Source organism: Pygocentrus nattereri, chromosome 28 (assembly GCF_015220715.1).
Source record: "Pygocentrus nattereri isolate fPygNat1 chromosome 28, fPygNat1.pri, whole genome shotgun sequence".
In the NCBI taxonomy this organism is placed as follows: Eukaryota; Metazoa; Chordata; class Actinopteri; order Characiformes; family Serrasalmidae; genus Pygocentrus; species Pygocentrus nattereri.
Window position 1 is genome coordinate 11650729 of NC_051238.1, and position 15892 is coordinate 11666620.

General features: G+C 38.2%; 1 protein-coding gene across 1 annotated transcript; it reads left to right on the plus strand.

Moving 5' to 3' along the window:
- The first annotated feature begins 1895 nt into the window (after positions 1-1895).
- unc45b (unc-45 myosin chaperone B) lies at positions 1896-15450 on the plus strand. The gene is made up of 20 exons (XM_017685023.2): positions 1896-1988; positions 2712-2882; positions 2978-3014; positions 3121-3296; positions 3936-4025; positions 4167-4334; positions 4657-4822; positions 5034-5204; positions 6787-6958; positions 7061-7361; positions 9159-9253; positions 9406-9547; positions 9801-9941; positions 10543-10670; positions 12044-12110; positions 12203-12316; positions 12423-12538; positions 14359-14476; positions 14576-14731; positions 14932-15450. Exons 1-20 carry the CDS (start codon positions 1983-1985, stop codon positions 15193-15195), a joined length of 2799 nt encoding a protein of 932 aa, XP_017540512.1. The 5' UTR covers positions 1896-1982; the 3' UTR covers positions 15196-15450.
- The last annotated feature ends 442 nt before the right edge of the window (positions 15451-15892 follow it).

Below are 15892 nucleotides of genomic sequence, written 5' to 3' on the forward strand. Positions count from 1 at the left end.
CTGGATAGTAAGAATATATTGGTCCAGTGGCTTGATGAGGTCGGCACCCCGCTGACTGTATGCCACTGCTGGTTCACCCTTCCCCGACCCAGATTATTGTCCTGCATACAAGGCCCAACTAGTTTTTAATCTCGTCAAGCAGATTTTAAATGTATGTGAATTTTTAATTTGGAAGATAAACTGCAATGTTACAAACCATTGAGAGAGAAAAAATTAATAACTAGGTCTAAATTTATTTTATTAAAATGTTGTTGCTGATATTGCATTAGACTGGTTGCAGCTGTATAATCAGATGTATTCATGATATTGCTGTTAAAATTATTTGCTAAACGAATTTAGAAAAGGATAGAAAGTGGCATTTCATTTAATACTCTGCTTGACCACTGGTGTGCTGTCTGGAAAATGCTGAGGGGAAGGCCAGTGGGCTGCCAGCTTAGCCATCAGGGGGCCAACTGAGTACTAACTTGGCGTGCTATCTGCATACCATAATCATCACACACTTGTCTCAAACCACTTTGAACTGTTATGTGATCTCAAATAGTCTCAAATAGTGCATGACAAAAAAAGTCCATCAAATAAAACCATTGTTACAGACATATGAATGTTCTCTGTACTTTGGTCCATTTTTACACATTATTCCAAATGTTGTCCATTGCTTAAATGGTTCTTTACATGTTCACCTTGATGGCACAAAAAAGGGTTCCTCTATTGTTACAAGTTGTACTTTTTTGTAAGATATGTAGATATTGGCTACACTTGAGACGAGGGGAAAATGATGAAAACTACTTTCACCCTCTACATGGCCAGGGCACATCGGTGGGCCCAGAGTTTTATTACACACTTCATAGCCCGTCTGCAGTGAAATCCCTGTCGTTACTGAATAACAAGCCTTAGTATGTTATAAGCCTGGGATTTAAAGCACATGTTATGGAAAAAAACGAACTCAGATTTTGAATTCATTATTTTTGCAGAGCTGTGAAAAACCAGATCATTTACATATATCCACTTATTCAGTCTGCAGAAGTTTAGTCCTGCCCATTCACACAGACGTTATGAGGAGCATTTCAGACAGCCTTTTTGAAAAATGCACAGTACAGAGCTTCCAATCATTTACATGTGTCATGTTTAAAGGCAGAGTAAGGTATAAAACTGTTGACTTCTAAGATTTGGGTCATAAAACCTCACATTTTACATGGACATTAGTAGAAACAATGATATGCAAGAAAACTATGGACCCTGCATGAAGCACAGAAGTACAGAGCAGAAAATTGCACTAACAAATTTCTTTAATATGGCATGCTGGCACCAGAACTCATGACATGTCAAGTCCTCAGAAAGCGTAAAGATATCAGTCACAATTGGCAAGATCATTTGGATACTCAGATTGTCCCAGAAAGTTGTGGGCTCTGTTGTTGTAGTTTAAAGCCTTCCCCTACATGCTTTCACGCCTTCTTTCCTGAGAGACCTCCTGGATTCTAGAAACTACCAGTCAGGCCTGTACTGTCCCAGCTGTCGGGGGCTAACACCCTCCCTGCCCCCGGCCACTGGAGGGGGGGCTGACATGTGCTGCTGATTGCTCAGCTGTCATACATATACCCTAAATAGACCATATCTAAGATACTCCATTTCTCCTCTGGAGGTGTGAACTGCTGTCCCTGTTAACTTTCTTTCTAAACAATATCATGATATATTTTAGGTTGGAATCCACTAACTGCTCAAGCAGAAACAGAAGTCCAAGCTGAACCTTTAAGTGTAAAGGGATCATTTGCTTTTCACCAGGTGGGTTAGCTCAAGGTCCTGCTGTTCCCCCTGATGGAAGTGGTTTAGCCCACTATCCTGGTATGTGCCCACCTCACTCAAAGATAAATATAAATGCAACTTGGGGGCCTGTTGCACTGAGAGTAAAAAGGCTTAAAGAGCACTGCTACCATTTAACTGGCCATTGTTGAACTGACTTTGAATCCAGGAATCAACTGACACTAATGACGGTACGTGGCTTCTTGCAGATTTTTGTGTTTTTATTTGTTCTCTCAGTACAGAGAGGCTGCAGAATGGTGTGGTAGCTTATCTTAAGGGTGATGGACATTGCTGTCCATCCTGTTAGCTGGTGTGAAGGTAAGGCCTCTCAGTAGGGTGAACCTTTGCCCTTATAAGGCATGAGGGTAGGACACTTGGGTTTGAGATGATAGCATGTGCCTGACCATTTGCTAAAGAACTTTCAGAAGAAGACGCACAATGGTGAGTTACATCAATGGAATGGAAAATATGATGTTTTGAATTATTTATTAATGTGAAATGTTGTATTTTCAGTGGTCTTGCTAGAGGAATTTGCATGAGTTGTTTGTTTAAGTGAAAAGCAGCAGTGATTGTACAATTTATGGTGTTCATTTGAATGAAAAAGTTTCATCTTTTCAAACACAAGTTCCATAATTATGTTTGTTTGTAATTTACTCAGTACTATTTACAGATTATTTTATGTGAAAATGTGATTTCTTTGCACCTGCGAAAGCTGCTGTACATCTACATGCAGAGGCTTCATGTTTAGGCAAAATGCAACATAGCAACATATCTGAACAGATGCCCCTACCAATAAGAGTGTGTGTTGGGGTGGGGGGTGGGGGGGGGGGGGGGTGTTAGATAACTTCACTGATGAAGCAAAACCATTCAAACTAGCTCATTAGTATTAATGACTTACCATATCCTTTTTGTAGATGGGGGAGATGGGAGATCCAGTCCAGCTAAAAGATGAAGGCAACAAGCACTTCCAGGCAGGAGAGATAGACCAAGCCATTGAGTGCTACACAAAAGCCATCAAAGCCTGTAAGGACAAAAAAGCCCAGGCCGTCATCTACAGAAACAGATCAGCCTGCTTCCTCAAAAAGGTATGTCTTAACAAAGCCACGCTTATTACTGTTTGCTAAACATATGTTCTAGGCCTGTTTTGAATTCTGAAATTGCATTTTAATTCCCTGCTTAGGAAAACTACTCTGGCGCTGCTTCTGATGCCTCCAGAGGTAAATGTACATTGTAAATTTTTCAGTTGGCTAGCATAGTCACATGAGGGGAAATGAAGGTGCAGTTGTTTGGCTAAAACCTTTATTTGCCGTTTCATTACTACAGCCATAGATGTAGATGCCTCTGATATCAAAGCACTGTACAGAAGATGCCAGGCACTAGAGAAGCTGGGTAAACTGGACATGGCCTTTAAAGATGTCCAGAGATGCGCAACCCTGGAGCCTAAAAACAAGACCTTTCTGGAAACTCTCAGGAGACTTGGAGCTGAGATCCAACAGAAGGTGAGGTTTCTTGGTGAAAACTAGATGAATTTGAATCACTGGCAATGTGCTATCAATGTTAATATCATTGCTTGCATCTGGAAAATATTTAAATATTGATATTTACACTGATGTACACCCTTCAAATATTGTTTATTGTGCTTTGGGCAATATGCAAGTAGCTCTGAAATATGACAAACTGAAAAGTTGCTATTTCTGGAAACTCTGTAGTACACACTTCAAAACGGTAGTTCTTCAACGGTTCTTTAGTAAATGGTTCTTTATATACATAGAACTATGAACACTCTGACAGCACTTTGTATAACTTAAGAGCTCTTTGCATCCTGAAATGATTTTTCAGATTGATGGAGAATGTTCGTTTTGTAAAGGGTTCTGTAGAGCACCAAAAAGGATTCTTCTGTTGTTACAAGCTTGACTATACAGAACCATCTACAGCACATTTTGAAGAATCCTTTTACAATGCAAAGCACCCTTTAGTCATGCAAATCATTCTATATCTTATTTCTTTACTAAATAATCCTTGAAGGACTATCATTTTTAAGCGTGTCGTTGGCCCATGGGTTTGAGGATAATCGAGTGTTGAGGGTTTTGCAGTGCTTCAGAACATTTTCTGAACTTATCTATCTGTTTCTTCCACAGCTGAAGACCACCTTCTCCACAGACTCTAGAGTGCAGAACATGTTTGACATTCTGCTGAGTGAAGAAGAAGATAAAGAAAAGAAAGAAAAGGTGCAAACATGTTCTACCTATATATTCCATTAATTTCTACAACAGCATCAATAGTTAACATGATTTGCAATAGTTATATAATACTAAGCATTTCCAGTTGTTCCTTCCGAATGTTAAATCTGATGGCTTGTTGACTTTCAGGCGGCCAATAACCTAATTGTACTGGCTCGAGAAGATGCAGGCTCAGAGAGAATCTTCCAGAATAATGGCATAGCTCTGCTCATGCAGTTAATCGAGACTGGAAAAGTTGAGATGATCTTGGCAGCCATTCGGACGCTGTCAGGAATGTGCACTGGCCACAGAGCAAGGGTGAGTGACGGAGGAAGAGCAGAACAGCATGAGCAGCATGAAGAACACATGGGCCATCATATTCTACATATTTTGCAATATATCATTACAGGGACAAATTTAATTGTGACAAATACACCAAAAGTACTATATTCATAAAAGAAGCCTTAAAATGGGTGCTCTTTAAGGGCTTTTTAAGCAAAGGTAGTCATAGAACCATGTTTTGGCACTATATTGAACCTTTTTGCTAAGAGTGTGTAAGTATTGTAGAAGCCAGTTCTTCATTTACTGAGTTACCGCTGCCACTTTTTAATTAATCACATTTTTCCATGTACATTAACAGGCCACTGCAATCATCCACATGATAGGAATTAACAAGCTATGCAGTATTATGGGGATGGACAATGAAGAGATTGCGTTGGCAACTTGTAACCTGTTCCAGTGTGTCTATGAATCTCTGTCTGGGGCAGACAGCAGAATTTATGGCAAAGAGGAGGCCCTCGTACTTGGTAAGATATTTATTGAATGATGATATTTATTAAATTGAGCTTGAGTCTGTTCAAGCGTTCATTAAGTATCACGATTAGTAGTGAGAATGAAAAACTTACATGTTTTTTTATGATTTTGAACCAAAATCATCAATTGTGTCCAACAGTCATTGTTATTCATAAGGAATATATTTCTAATTTACCAAGTTTGCTTTCTGCTGTTGGTCAAAAGATTCAAGCAAAGACCTGAAGACTATTCTGCTTGCACTGCTGGAGATGATTGGCAGTAAGAATGTCTCAGGGTATGGCCGAGACCAGGCGCTTAACCTGCTGACCAAGAATGTGCCCAGAAAGAACAAGAAAGACTCTGATCACTCCAAGAGCCTCTTCACCATTGACAACGGTTAGTACTGCGCTCTCATAAAAAAAAAATAACCAGAAAGAATGAGCCACAGAGGAACTGCTATTGGTTTCCTAAAGCTGTAGTGGTGCAGTCAGTGACGGTACTGCCATTTTAGATGGGCACACCAATTTGGACAGAGGCCCAATCTTTCACAGGCTAGAGGGCTACAGCAACAAAGCAACCATACTAGTGGTTGGTGTAGTGTAGTGGGTAACACCTCTGCCTTCTTTGCTGCAGCCTGGGGTTCAGTCCCTGCCTGGGACCCTACACTATACCAATAAATGTCCTTGGGCAAGACTCCTAACACTACCTTTGCCTACATGTGCAAAAAATTATCAAATTGTAAGTCGCTCTGGGTAAGAGCGTAAGAGAGCAAAGAGATTTCTGAGTGTGAAGAACCTTTTAAAGTAAATGGAACAACAATCACATAAGGTTTTATACCAATGAGTTCTGTCTAGAAACCTAAGGCTCTTCACATTGGCACACCTCGCTTAACAAAAAGGTTCTCTAAAGAACCATTCATTGAAAGATTTTTAGGGAGCCAAAAGTGGTTGTTTATTTTTTTAAAGCAGTTAACAAACAACACAGTGTTACTGATGCAAAGCACTACTTTGCTGAAGCATCAAAAGCTATTTGACTGCTAAAGGTGCCTTTATGGAGAATTTTCTACCTGCCAAATGTGAGTGAGCGAGTAAGTAAATTTTATTTATATAGCCCATTTAAAACCAAAGTGCTTCACAATAAAACAAAAAGTAGGATTCCCACCTTACATTCACACAACAGTGTACCGACCTCAGTCCACAGATCAACGACTGTAGAATGCTAATCTATAAAAATGTGTTTTAAGCTTTTTTTAAAAAGCAGTCACAAATGACACTTGCCTGATGTCACTTGGAAGGTCATTCCAAAGTCTTGGTGCAGCAAAAGCACAATCCCCTTTTTGTTTAAGACAAGACCGAGGAACAGTTAAAAGAGATTGAGAGGCAGACCTTAAAGATCTTGAGGGCGCATATATACAAAGCATGTCCTTAACATATGCAGGTGCCTGACCATTCAAAGCTTTAAAAACCATCAATGCCATTTTATATTGGATTCTGTAAGGCACTGGGAGCTGGTGTAAGGATGCTAAAATTGGAGAAATGTGCTCTGTTTTCTTTTTACCAGTTAACATTCTGGTTGCAGCATTTTGAACTAGTTGTAAATGAGCCAGAGATGCTTTGTTCATTTCAAAACACAGTGCATTACAGTAATCCAATCTAGATGTCACATAGGCATGAGTGACTTTTTCCAAAACTGAAGCATTAAGAAATAATTTCAACCTGGAGTTTGTCCTGAGCTGGAAGAAACTAGCCTTGACCACATTTATTTGCTTATCAAATAGAAGGAGTGAGTTACAAGGCAGTCCAATGAGGTGTTTCGCATCTAAAAACTGAAGACTACATGAGGTGCTGATAGCCATTAATATGTTATGAATGCATAAGCTCTAAGTTAAAAACTTAACCACTTATTCTGTACAAACACACATGTAGAGTATTTTTTAAATCTTAATGCCTTAATGTTGATGCTTATTACTCCAACCCAGGTCTGAGGAAGATTCTGAAGGTGTGTGGTCAGGTACCAGACCTGCCTGATCAGTTGGCCATGACAGACAATACTCAGCTTATAGCCAGTGTTCTCCTCAACAAGCTCTATGATGACCTGCGTTGCGATCCTGAGAGAGACAACTACAGAGACATCTGTGATGAATACATCAAGTGAGACTCTCAAGTAAAATTGCTATCTTCATACTGCAACTACTGTGAGCCTTTAATCATATGACTCACCCAGACAAATCTCCTTCTGTCCTCCATTCACAGGAGCAAGTTTGACCCCAACGACATGGACAGGAACATCCATGCCATCAATGCTCTCTCAGGCCTGCTGCAGGGACCCTTCGATGTGGGCAACATTCTAGTGGGTCGTCAGGGTGTGATGGAGATGATGGTGGCTCTGTGTGCTTCTGAGAGGGAGGTGGATCAGCTGGTGGCCATAGAAGCCATCATCCATGGTTCCACCAAAATGAGCAGAGCCTCTTTCATCATCTCCAATGGAGTGTCTCTTCTCAAGGACATCTACAAGAAGACCAAGAACGAGAAGATCAAGATCAGGGCACTTGTGGTAAGCATTGGATAGCATGTGTTTGAAATGACATTTAGAGTTACGTTTATTTCCATAAGTACTCATATTTATACTCCCATAAATACAATACTGTCCTTGATGTTCTAGTGACAAAACCTTACATGAAACCTGAATTGTAAATCATGATGAAGATACTATTTTGACACATTATCTTAAACTGATATTCGAATACTAATGCTTAATACTAAATATACTCCAAATATGTTAAAGAACCCATATTCTTGCTTCTTTTTGCATTTTACATTTTCCTCAAGGTCCACTCAATATATGATATTTTGTGGCTTTATATACCAAAAACATGATTCATAACTTTCATAACCATTTTAAAACCTCTATTTATCCTTTATAATTATACAGGCCTGTTTTTGTTACTCTGCCTTTAAGAATAAATGACCTCTGTTCTAATTGGCTAGTCTATATTGTGCTTCTTTCAAAAAGCAATTCAGCCTAAAACATTTCTTAATATAACATCAGCATGAATGAGAAAGCTAAACTACGGAGCCCCGCTGGTAACATCCTGTATAAATAAAAATATTGTGGCCACGACTTAGTAAGCCATGGGAATGAAATTATTAAGTTGACTTAGTAAGCCGTGATCTCATTCCCACGCCTTACTTGCATGGCCACTACTTAATCATCTCATTCCCACGCCTTACTAAGTCGTGGCCACGCATTAGGATCTCGTTCCCATGCGTTAATAAGGCATGAGCACACATTATTTTTATTTATACAGCATGTCACCAGGGGGGCTCTGTAATAAACTTCTGTAGACTTGGTGGGTAAACATATGAGAATGCATATTCATTGGTTTTGTGAGGTCAATTCAAAACAGACTGTTTTTACAGCTGTAGTTTCCACATACAGATGGACCGCATACTGGGAATAGTAGGTTAAAGCCCTAAGGAACCTAAATATTTGTTTTCTTTTTAAGTAGGTTCATATTGCTCTTGTGGGTGCACAGTAGAGATATGCGAAGTATGTCTTTTGAAATACTTTCCATGTTGAACAAAGGACGAATCGATTTGGCCAAAATTCTTCTCCTTCAGTGTAAACTGGGCTGTTCTGTCTTGGGGTGCCTGTGTATAAACAGTATCCTCAGGCTGCCCACACAACTTTAACTAAACCATACAGATTCTATGTTTTTGAGTCAGATAAATGTACAGAGAGAAAGCTAGTTACCAAGCAAAAGCTACATTTGCAAGCATAATGGAGCTAGCAAAGTAGCTCTATTTGTGTCCAGTCATCTGACCACCTGTTTGTTCAACTGGCCACACAAGCATTCCCTGAAGGTCCAGCAGTAAAGTAAATGAGAACCTTGTCTTCTTTAAGACCATGGTTTTAGTGATTCATAGTCTCTCATTTCTCCCAGCTTTGCTCACACTGTTGTGTTTAGTTCTGCTTTACTGGTGTTGCAGATTGGGAGTGTTGGAATAAGAGCCGTCAATCGTGCATGCTGATTAGAATATTAGGAACACTCCCAGACAGTTCTCAGATAGGTCTGATAAACAATTTTTAAACCATGATTTCATCATATTACTGCATTTTTTTATTTAAAAGTTGCTGGATGTTTAATATAACACTCCACTGCAAAATCATACAAGCATTTTTAATAAACATTTTTGATGTTTTGAAAGTTCAACAGTGTTTATATACTCCATTAACTCTTTTATTGGAAAAAAAATATTGGCCTTGTGTGACATAGGCCCTTTAAATAGTACTGTGAAATAATACCACAAATTCTGCCTTAAACATAATTTTGTATTTCCTTTTTCTCAGGGTTTGTGTAAACTTGGTTCAGCTGGAGGCGACGATTACAGCATGAGACAGTTTGCTGAGGGTTCCACCGAGAAACTGGCCAAGCAGTGCAGAAAGTGAGTGTCCCGCTGATGTGACTGACACTAAAAGAATGTAGTCATTCTACATTGGGATATCATTACGTAAGCATGAATAGGTAACAGTTATACCGCACCTTTTTCAAGCTGACAATAGAATGACTCCATATTATTATGCGTTTGTATTCCAGATGGCTGTGCAACCCCTCTCTTGATGTTCGCACAAGGAAATGGGCGATTGAGGGTTTGGCCTATCTGACCAGTGATGCTGACGTGAAAGATGACTTTGTTGAGGATGAGCCAGCTATGAGAGCTATGTTTGAGCTTGCCAAGGTAAGACAAGCTGGCAAGAAACTACTGCATTCATCGCAAGGACTTTTCAAATAGAAACCCAGATTAGTTTAAAATTAGATGCAGATTTTTTCTGCACTCTTGGGTAACCTAGATAACCAAGTTATTCTAGAAATAATAATAATGATAATGATAATGATAATAATGATAATGATAATAATAACAACAACAATAATAATAATAATAATAATAATAATAATAATAATAATAATAATAAATGCCTTTTCTCTTGCAGTCCAGAGATAAGACCATCCTATATGCTGTTGCATGTACACTGGTGAACTGCACCAACAGCTATGATAAGAAGGAGATCATTCCTGAGATGGTACAGCTGGCCAAGTTTTCCAAGCAGCATGTTCCAGAGCAGCATCCAAAGGTAATGGGCAAGGCTGATATTAATAACCTCATAGTGGGCCCATATCCTATATTTGTCCTTTATTTTATTATTTTCCCTGAGACAGTTTTCCAACCTCTCTTTATTCCTAAGAATTAAACAAGCTGGTTTTGTTACTGTGCCTTTAAGACTACCTCTGTTTTAATTGGCTGACCTGTATTGTGGTACATTGAAAAAGCAGTTCAAGTTGAAACACTTCTTATAACTTCAGAGGATGGGTGGGGCTAAACTGCTGTAGGCTGAATTGGCAGATGTAAATGTGCTGTATTTTTTGTGACATCATTCAAAAAAGGCTGTTTTTGCAGCTTAGTTTCTGAACAAAATTCTTTAAAAAAACAGTTAAACTTCACACTTATTACTGTTTTAACTGTAAGCCTTATAACCAGTAACTATAGTGACTTATTCTGTAACTATGTCATGTAGTTGTGTGCACTAACATGCAGGCACGTTAGTGCACACAACTGCATTGCATTGCGTGTTTAATCTAAAGCTTCAGATTACCTGCAGCTTTTCAACATGCTGAAGTTTTTTCCTCTGAATTCTGAGTTATTATATCGTGTAATATGCTTATTGTTCACCTCAGGACAAGAAAGACTTTATTCAGAGGAGAGTGAAAAGGCTTTTGAAGGCTGGAGTGATATCAGCACTCGCAGTCATGGTCAAAGCAGACAGTTCCATCCTGACTGATCAAACCAAAGAAATGCTTGCAAGGTAACAACTTAAATAAAGGTTCATATATATTATGATGATCTGAAATTCTCTATGATTGGACATCATCCTTAAAGGGGTAACAATCTCACTTTTTTTTCTTGTTTTTTTTTCACTGAAGTCTGGACATTGGTTTGGATTTATAGATCTTATAGGTTGGTATAGTGTAGTGAAGAATATCACTGCCTTCCACACAGCAGGGGTTTGCTTCTCTGCCTGTATAAGCACACTACACTACACCAACAAGAGTCTCCTAATGCTACATTCATCTTCCTCTATAATTATACTGTATGTAGTTCTACATAAATGTATCTGCCAAACACATTATTGCAAATATACCAAAGCATAATTCATATTATAAACTGAACTCCAACTATGTTTAAGGTCCTATATCCTAGATTTTTCTTGTATTTCATTTTCTCTGACCTCCACTTAAGATATTTGGGAGGTTTTATATAAACATAATTCACTATTTAAATCACCATTTCCATGTTAATAATGTTAATTAAACAGGGTGTTTTCTGTTTATGCCTTTGAGACTGATATATTTCAATCATCTCTGTTTTGATTGGCTGTTCTGTATTGTGCTTCATGTAAAACGCAGTCTGGACTGAAGTAGTCCTTATAGCTACAGCGTGAATAGGGGTTAATGGGGTTGGGGCTAAACTGCTGTAGGCTGAGTAGACATATAGATGAGTAAAACAACAGTCCACATTTGCAGCTTAAAGGGGAATTTATTATTATTATTATTATTAGTAGTAGTAGTGTTGTTGTTGTTGTTGTTTATTTATAAAAAAATTTAAAGAATGATTTTCCTTACATCTGCACATCTTTACATAAATATCATGTTAACAATGATAAAATCTCTGAAAATCTGAAAGAAATGTGTTTTCTTTGGGAACTATTTTGCCTTAAAACATCCTGCATATACCCCTCCAACATTAATGTAGTTTTAGTACATACATTTCATTCCTAAAGCTTATCTCATAACTATTTGTAAAACAAAGTCTTAGACATTAGGCAGCAAATTCATAACCATTTCATTGAATAACTTTCTATGAGGCAGCTTTTAGCATTCGGACATCTGACTACTATCACCACTGTGTAATCAACAGGTTTCACCAGAATGTGTATTCTACATCAAGCCAGTCTTAATGAATTAATACCAAACTAGTTTTAATGACTTTATTACATTATAGAGAAAGTTTATTTAATGTTTATGTATGGACCAAATGGACTATGGAATGAAGAGTATGTTTTGAAACTTTAACAATGTGTACATAGTAAATTACATTCTTTATTTATTTTATTTTTCCATGATATGGACCCATTTGAGTCAGAAGATGTTAATATTTTGCCTCTTTTCCTCTTTTTAGGGTGTTCCTTGCCTTGGCAGAAGATCCAGTGGACCGAGGCACAATTGTTGCCCAAGGTGGCGGAAAGGTAAGAGACAAAAGATCTCAGTGTAGGTCTAAGCGTTTACATGAACGATATGCTTAAACAAGGGTCCTAACGGTTGGGTTTCTGTCGCACAGGCTCTGATTCCTTTGGCAATAGAGGGAACAGACCTAGGGAAAATAAAGGCCAGTCATGCACTGGCCAAGATTGCTGCCATCTCTAAGCCTGAGATTGCCTTCCCGGGTGAGAGGGTAAGATCATTTTCCACTTTTCCACTTCCACAATTGATCAGATGTGAAGGTTAATCAGAACAGCTGCAGTCACGCTAACATTTTTGTTTTTTTCTCTCTGTGGCAGGTATATGAAGTTATACGGCCACTTGTTTCCCTGCTGAACACAGAGAGAGATGGCCTTCAGAACTTTGAAGCCCTACGGGGTCTCACCAATTTGGCTGCCATGAATGAAAAGCTTCGGTAAGGAACACACATTATTGTCATGCTCAAGGCTATGGACAAATTTTGTGCAAACTGTTTTTTTTTTTAAGGAATAGCACAGCCACACATGCTAATGTTGTTACCAGTGAATGAAAGCAAATAGATGTTATTTCTTGATGCCAATTAAAATTATTTGCTGTAATTAATTGTTAGCAACAAATATTGTGAAAATGCATTCAGAATACAGATATTAAGTATCTGTACTCAGTTCCAGTTCCATTCTGAAAAGTCAGTGTTGAAAATACAATTATGTTTTATATTTTTCAGAGAAAACTACAGAAACACCATCAGTACTTGTTCATTTATTTAACTATGGCATGTAGCAAACATGCTTGTTAGATGAATTCTTAACAAGACATCAATTAACAACTTCTTTACAAACACAAAAGTTCTACTTAAGCCTGAGTAGTAGTAGTGAAGTAATACTGAAGCCTGAGTGGACTGATAAAACAATATGATCAGTTACTAATCTCAGTGTTACTGAGCTCTGCTAAAGACTGAGTAGACTGATAAATCAATGTGATGGTCAGTTATTAATCTCAGTGTTACTGAGCTCTGCTAAAGACTGAGTGGACTGATAAATCAATGTGATGGTCAGTTATTAATCTCAGTGTTACTGAGCTCTGCTAAAGCCTGAGTAGACTGATAAATCAATGTGATGATCAGTTATTAATCTCAGTGTTACTGAGCTCTGCTAAAGCCTGAGGGGACTGATAAATCAATGTGATGATCAGTTATTAATCTCAGTGTTACTGAGCTCTGCTAAAGACTGAGTGGACTGATAAATCAATGTGATGGTCAGTTATTAATCTCAGTGTTACTGAGCTCTGCTAAAGCCTGAGTGGACTGATAAATCAATGTGATGATCAGTTATTAATCTCAGTGTTACTGAGCTCTGCTAAAGCCTGAGTGGACTGATAAATCAATGTGATGATCAGTTATTAATCTCAGTGTTACTGAGCTCTGCTAAAGCCTGAGTAGACTGATAAATCAATGTGATGATCAGTTATTAATCTCTGTGTTACTGAGCTCTGCTAAAGCCTGAGTGGACTGATAAATCAATGTGATGGTCAGTTATTAATCTCAGTGTTACTGAGCTCTGCTAAAGCCTGAGTGGACTGATAAATCAATGTGATGATCAGTTATTAATCTCAGTGTTACTGAGCTCTGCTAAAGACTGAGTAGACTGATAAATCAACGTGATGGTCAGTTATTAATCTCTGTGTTACTGAGTTCTGCTAAAGCCTGAGTGGACTGATAAATCAATGTGATGGTCAGTTATTAATCTCAGTGTTACTGAGCTCTGCTAAAGCCTGAGTAGACTGATAAATCAATGTGATGATCAGTTATTAATCTCAGTGTTACTGAGCTCTGCTAAAGACTGAGTGGACTGATAAATCAATGTGATGATCAGTTATTACTCTCAGTGTTACTGAGCTCTGCTAAAGCCTGAGAGGACTGATAAATCAATGTGATGGTCAGTTATTAATCTCAGTGTTACTGAGCTCTGCTAAAGCCTGAGTGGACTGATAAATCAATATGATGATCAGTTATTAATCTGGGTGTACGTGAGTTAAAAAAAGGATTTAACAAGTTTTAACAAGATGTATTGTAAATGTATTCTAAATGTAATATGAATATGTACTTTGTTATGTGTTGTAACGGAATACATTACTGAAGGCATTTATGACTTTATTTATTTATTCAATATTCAGCCATCACTACTTTTTTTATTTTGTCCCACCCTAGTTATCAATATTATCGGTATTGACTGAACAATGTGTTTTTTTCTTTCTTAGAGTGAAAATCCTGAAGGAGAAGGCTCTTCCAGAAATTGAGAACTACATGTTTGAGGAGCATGACCAAATCAGACAGGCTGCTACGGAGTGCATGTGCAACCTGGTGTGCAGCAAAGAGGTGAGAAAGAAACTTCAATTGTGCAAATTGTTGATTAAAAAGACATTTTATTCCAATGTTTTTGAAAACATTTGAAAACATTCAATCTCGACCTGACAGGTTCAGGACAGGTATCTGGAGGATGGCAATGACAAGCTGAAGCTCCTTGTGCTCCTCTGCAGTGAGGATGATGAGGACCTGCAGATAGCAGCAGCTGGGGCTTTGGCTATGCTCACTGCAGCACAGAAGAAACTCTCTGTCAAGATGACCAAAGTGGTATGTACTATGACCCTTCTGAAGCACTCCAGTGGTCTCTAAACATCTTGGCTCTTGCTTAACAATTTCTACTGAATATTCAGTATTTTACATGTGTTTCAATTAGAAAACAAAATGTGATATGAACATTAGAAGTTAATAAAAAGGTGGAGACCCTAATTTAATGTATCAATGGCTTTTTTGATGTTTCTGAATGGCAGACAGAGCAGTGGCTTGAGATCTTGCAGAGGCTGTGTCTCCATGACAATCCTCAAGTCCAGCACCGAGGCCTGGTGATGGTGTTCAATATGCTGGACGCTGATGAAGAGCTGGCCAAGAAGCTGATTGAGAGTGAACTGCTAGAGATCCTTACTTATGTGGCCAAGAAAGAGGACAACCCCAAGATACAGGCAGGCATCGATGCAGCACGTGCCTGCCTCTCCAAAGCCATGGATCTTGGACTGATCAAACCTTTCAAACAATAAGTCAGAAATAAAACTGGTAAAATGAGAACTGGGATTAGAGGTGATAAAAAAGAGGCCCTTGGAAACTTTGCTTTCTGGGAAAGTGGAAGTACTTTTCTGTCTGTAATGATGCGCATGGATTGAAATGCATAGATAATGTTTTTGTTTGGCTGTTTTGATATGGGGCCCCCGCTTTGGTTTTCGTTTGATATGTAATTATTTATGCTTTATGTATTTACACTACATGTTTATAAAAATAGAGATCTTTGAGGAAAATGCGTCTTTTGTGCCAATGAAATGACAAATGTGTGCATGCTCCTACTTTTTAACATTCTACTAATTTTTCTAAATTCCTACTTGGTTCAATCTGTAAATGATTTAAACAAAGTCAGTTTCTTTAAAATGGTGGTGAAAGGAACCTGGGGTTCTCAATCTATAATGTGATACACCCATTTATACACATTTTATTTACTATCCAAAGTGACGAGTGTACATACATGTTACTTTTTTTGGGTACTATTTTGCCTCACAGCACCCTGTATGCACCTCTCCACCACAAATAGATTTTAAAATAAATAAATTTTATACTTAAACTGAATCTGAAAGCTCTTGTAAAACAATGTGTCTGGCACCAGGCAGCATATTCTGAACCATTTCATGTCATATCTGTTTGTGATGGTGTAGCTTTTAAAGGCATAACACTCTTCAGACGTCTGGT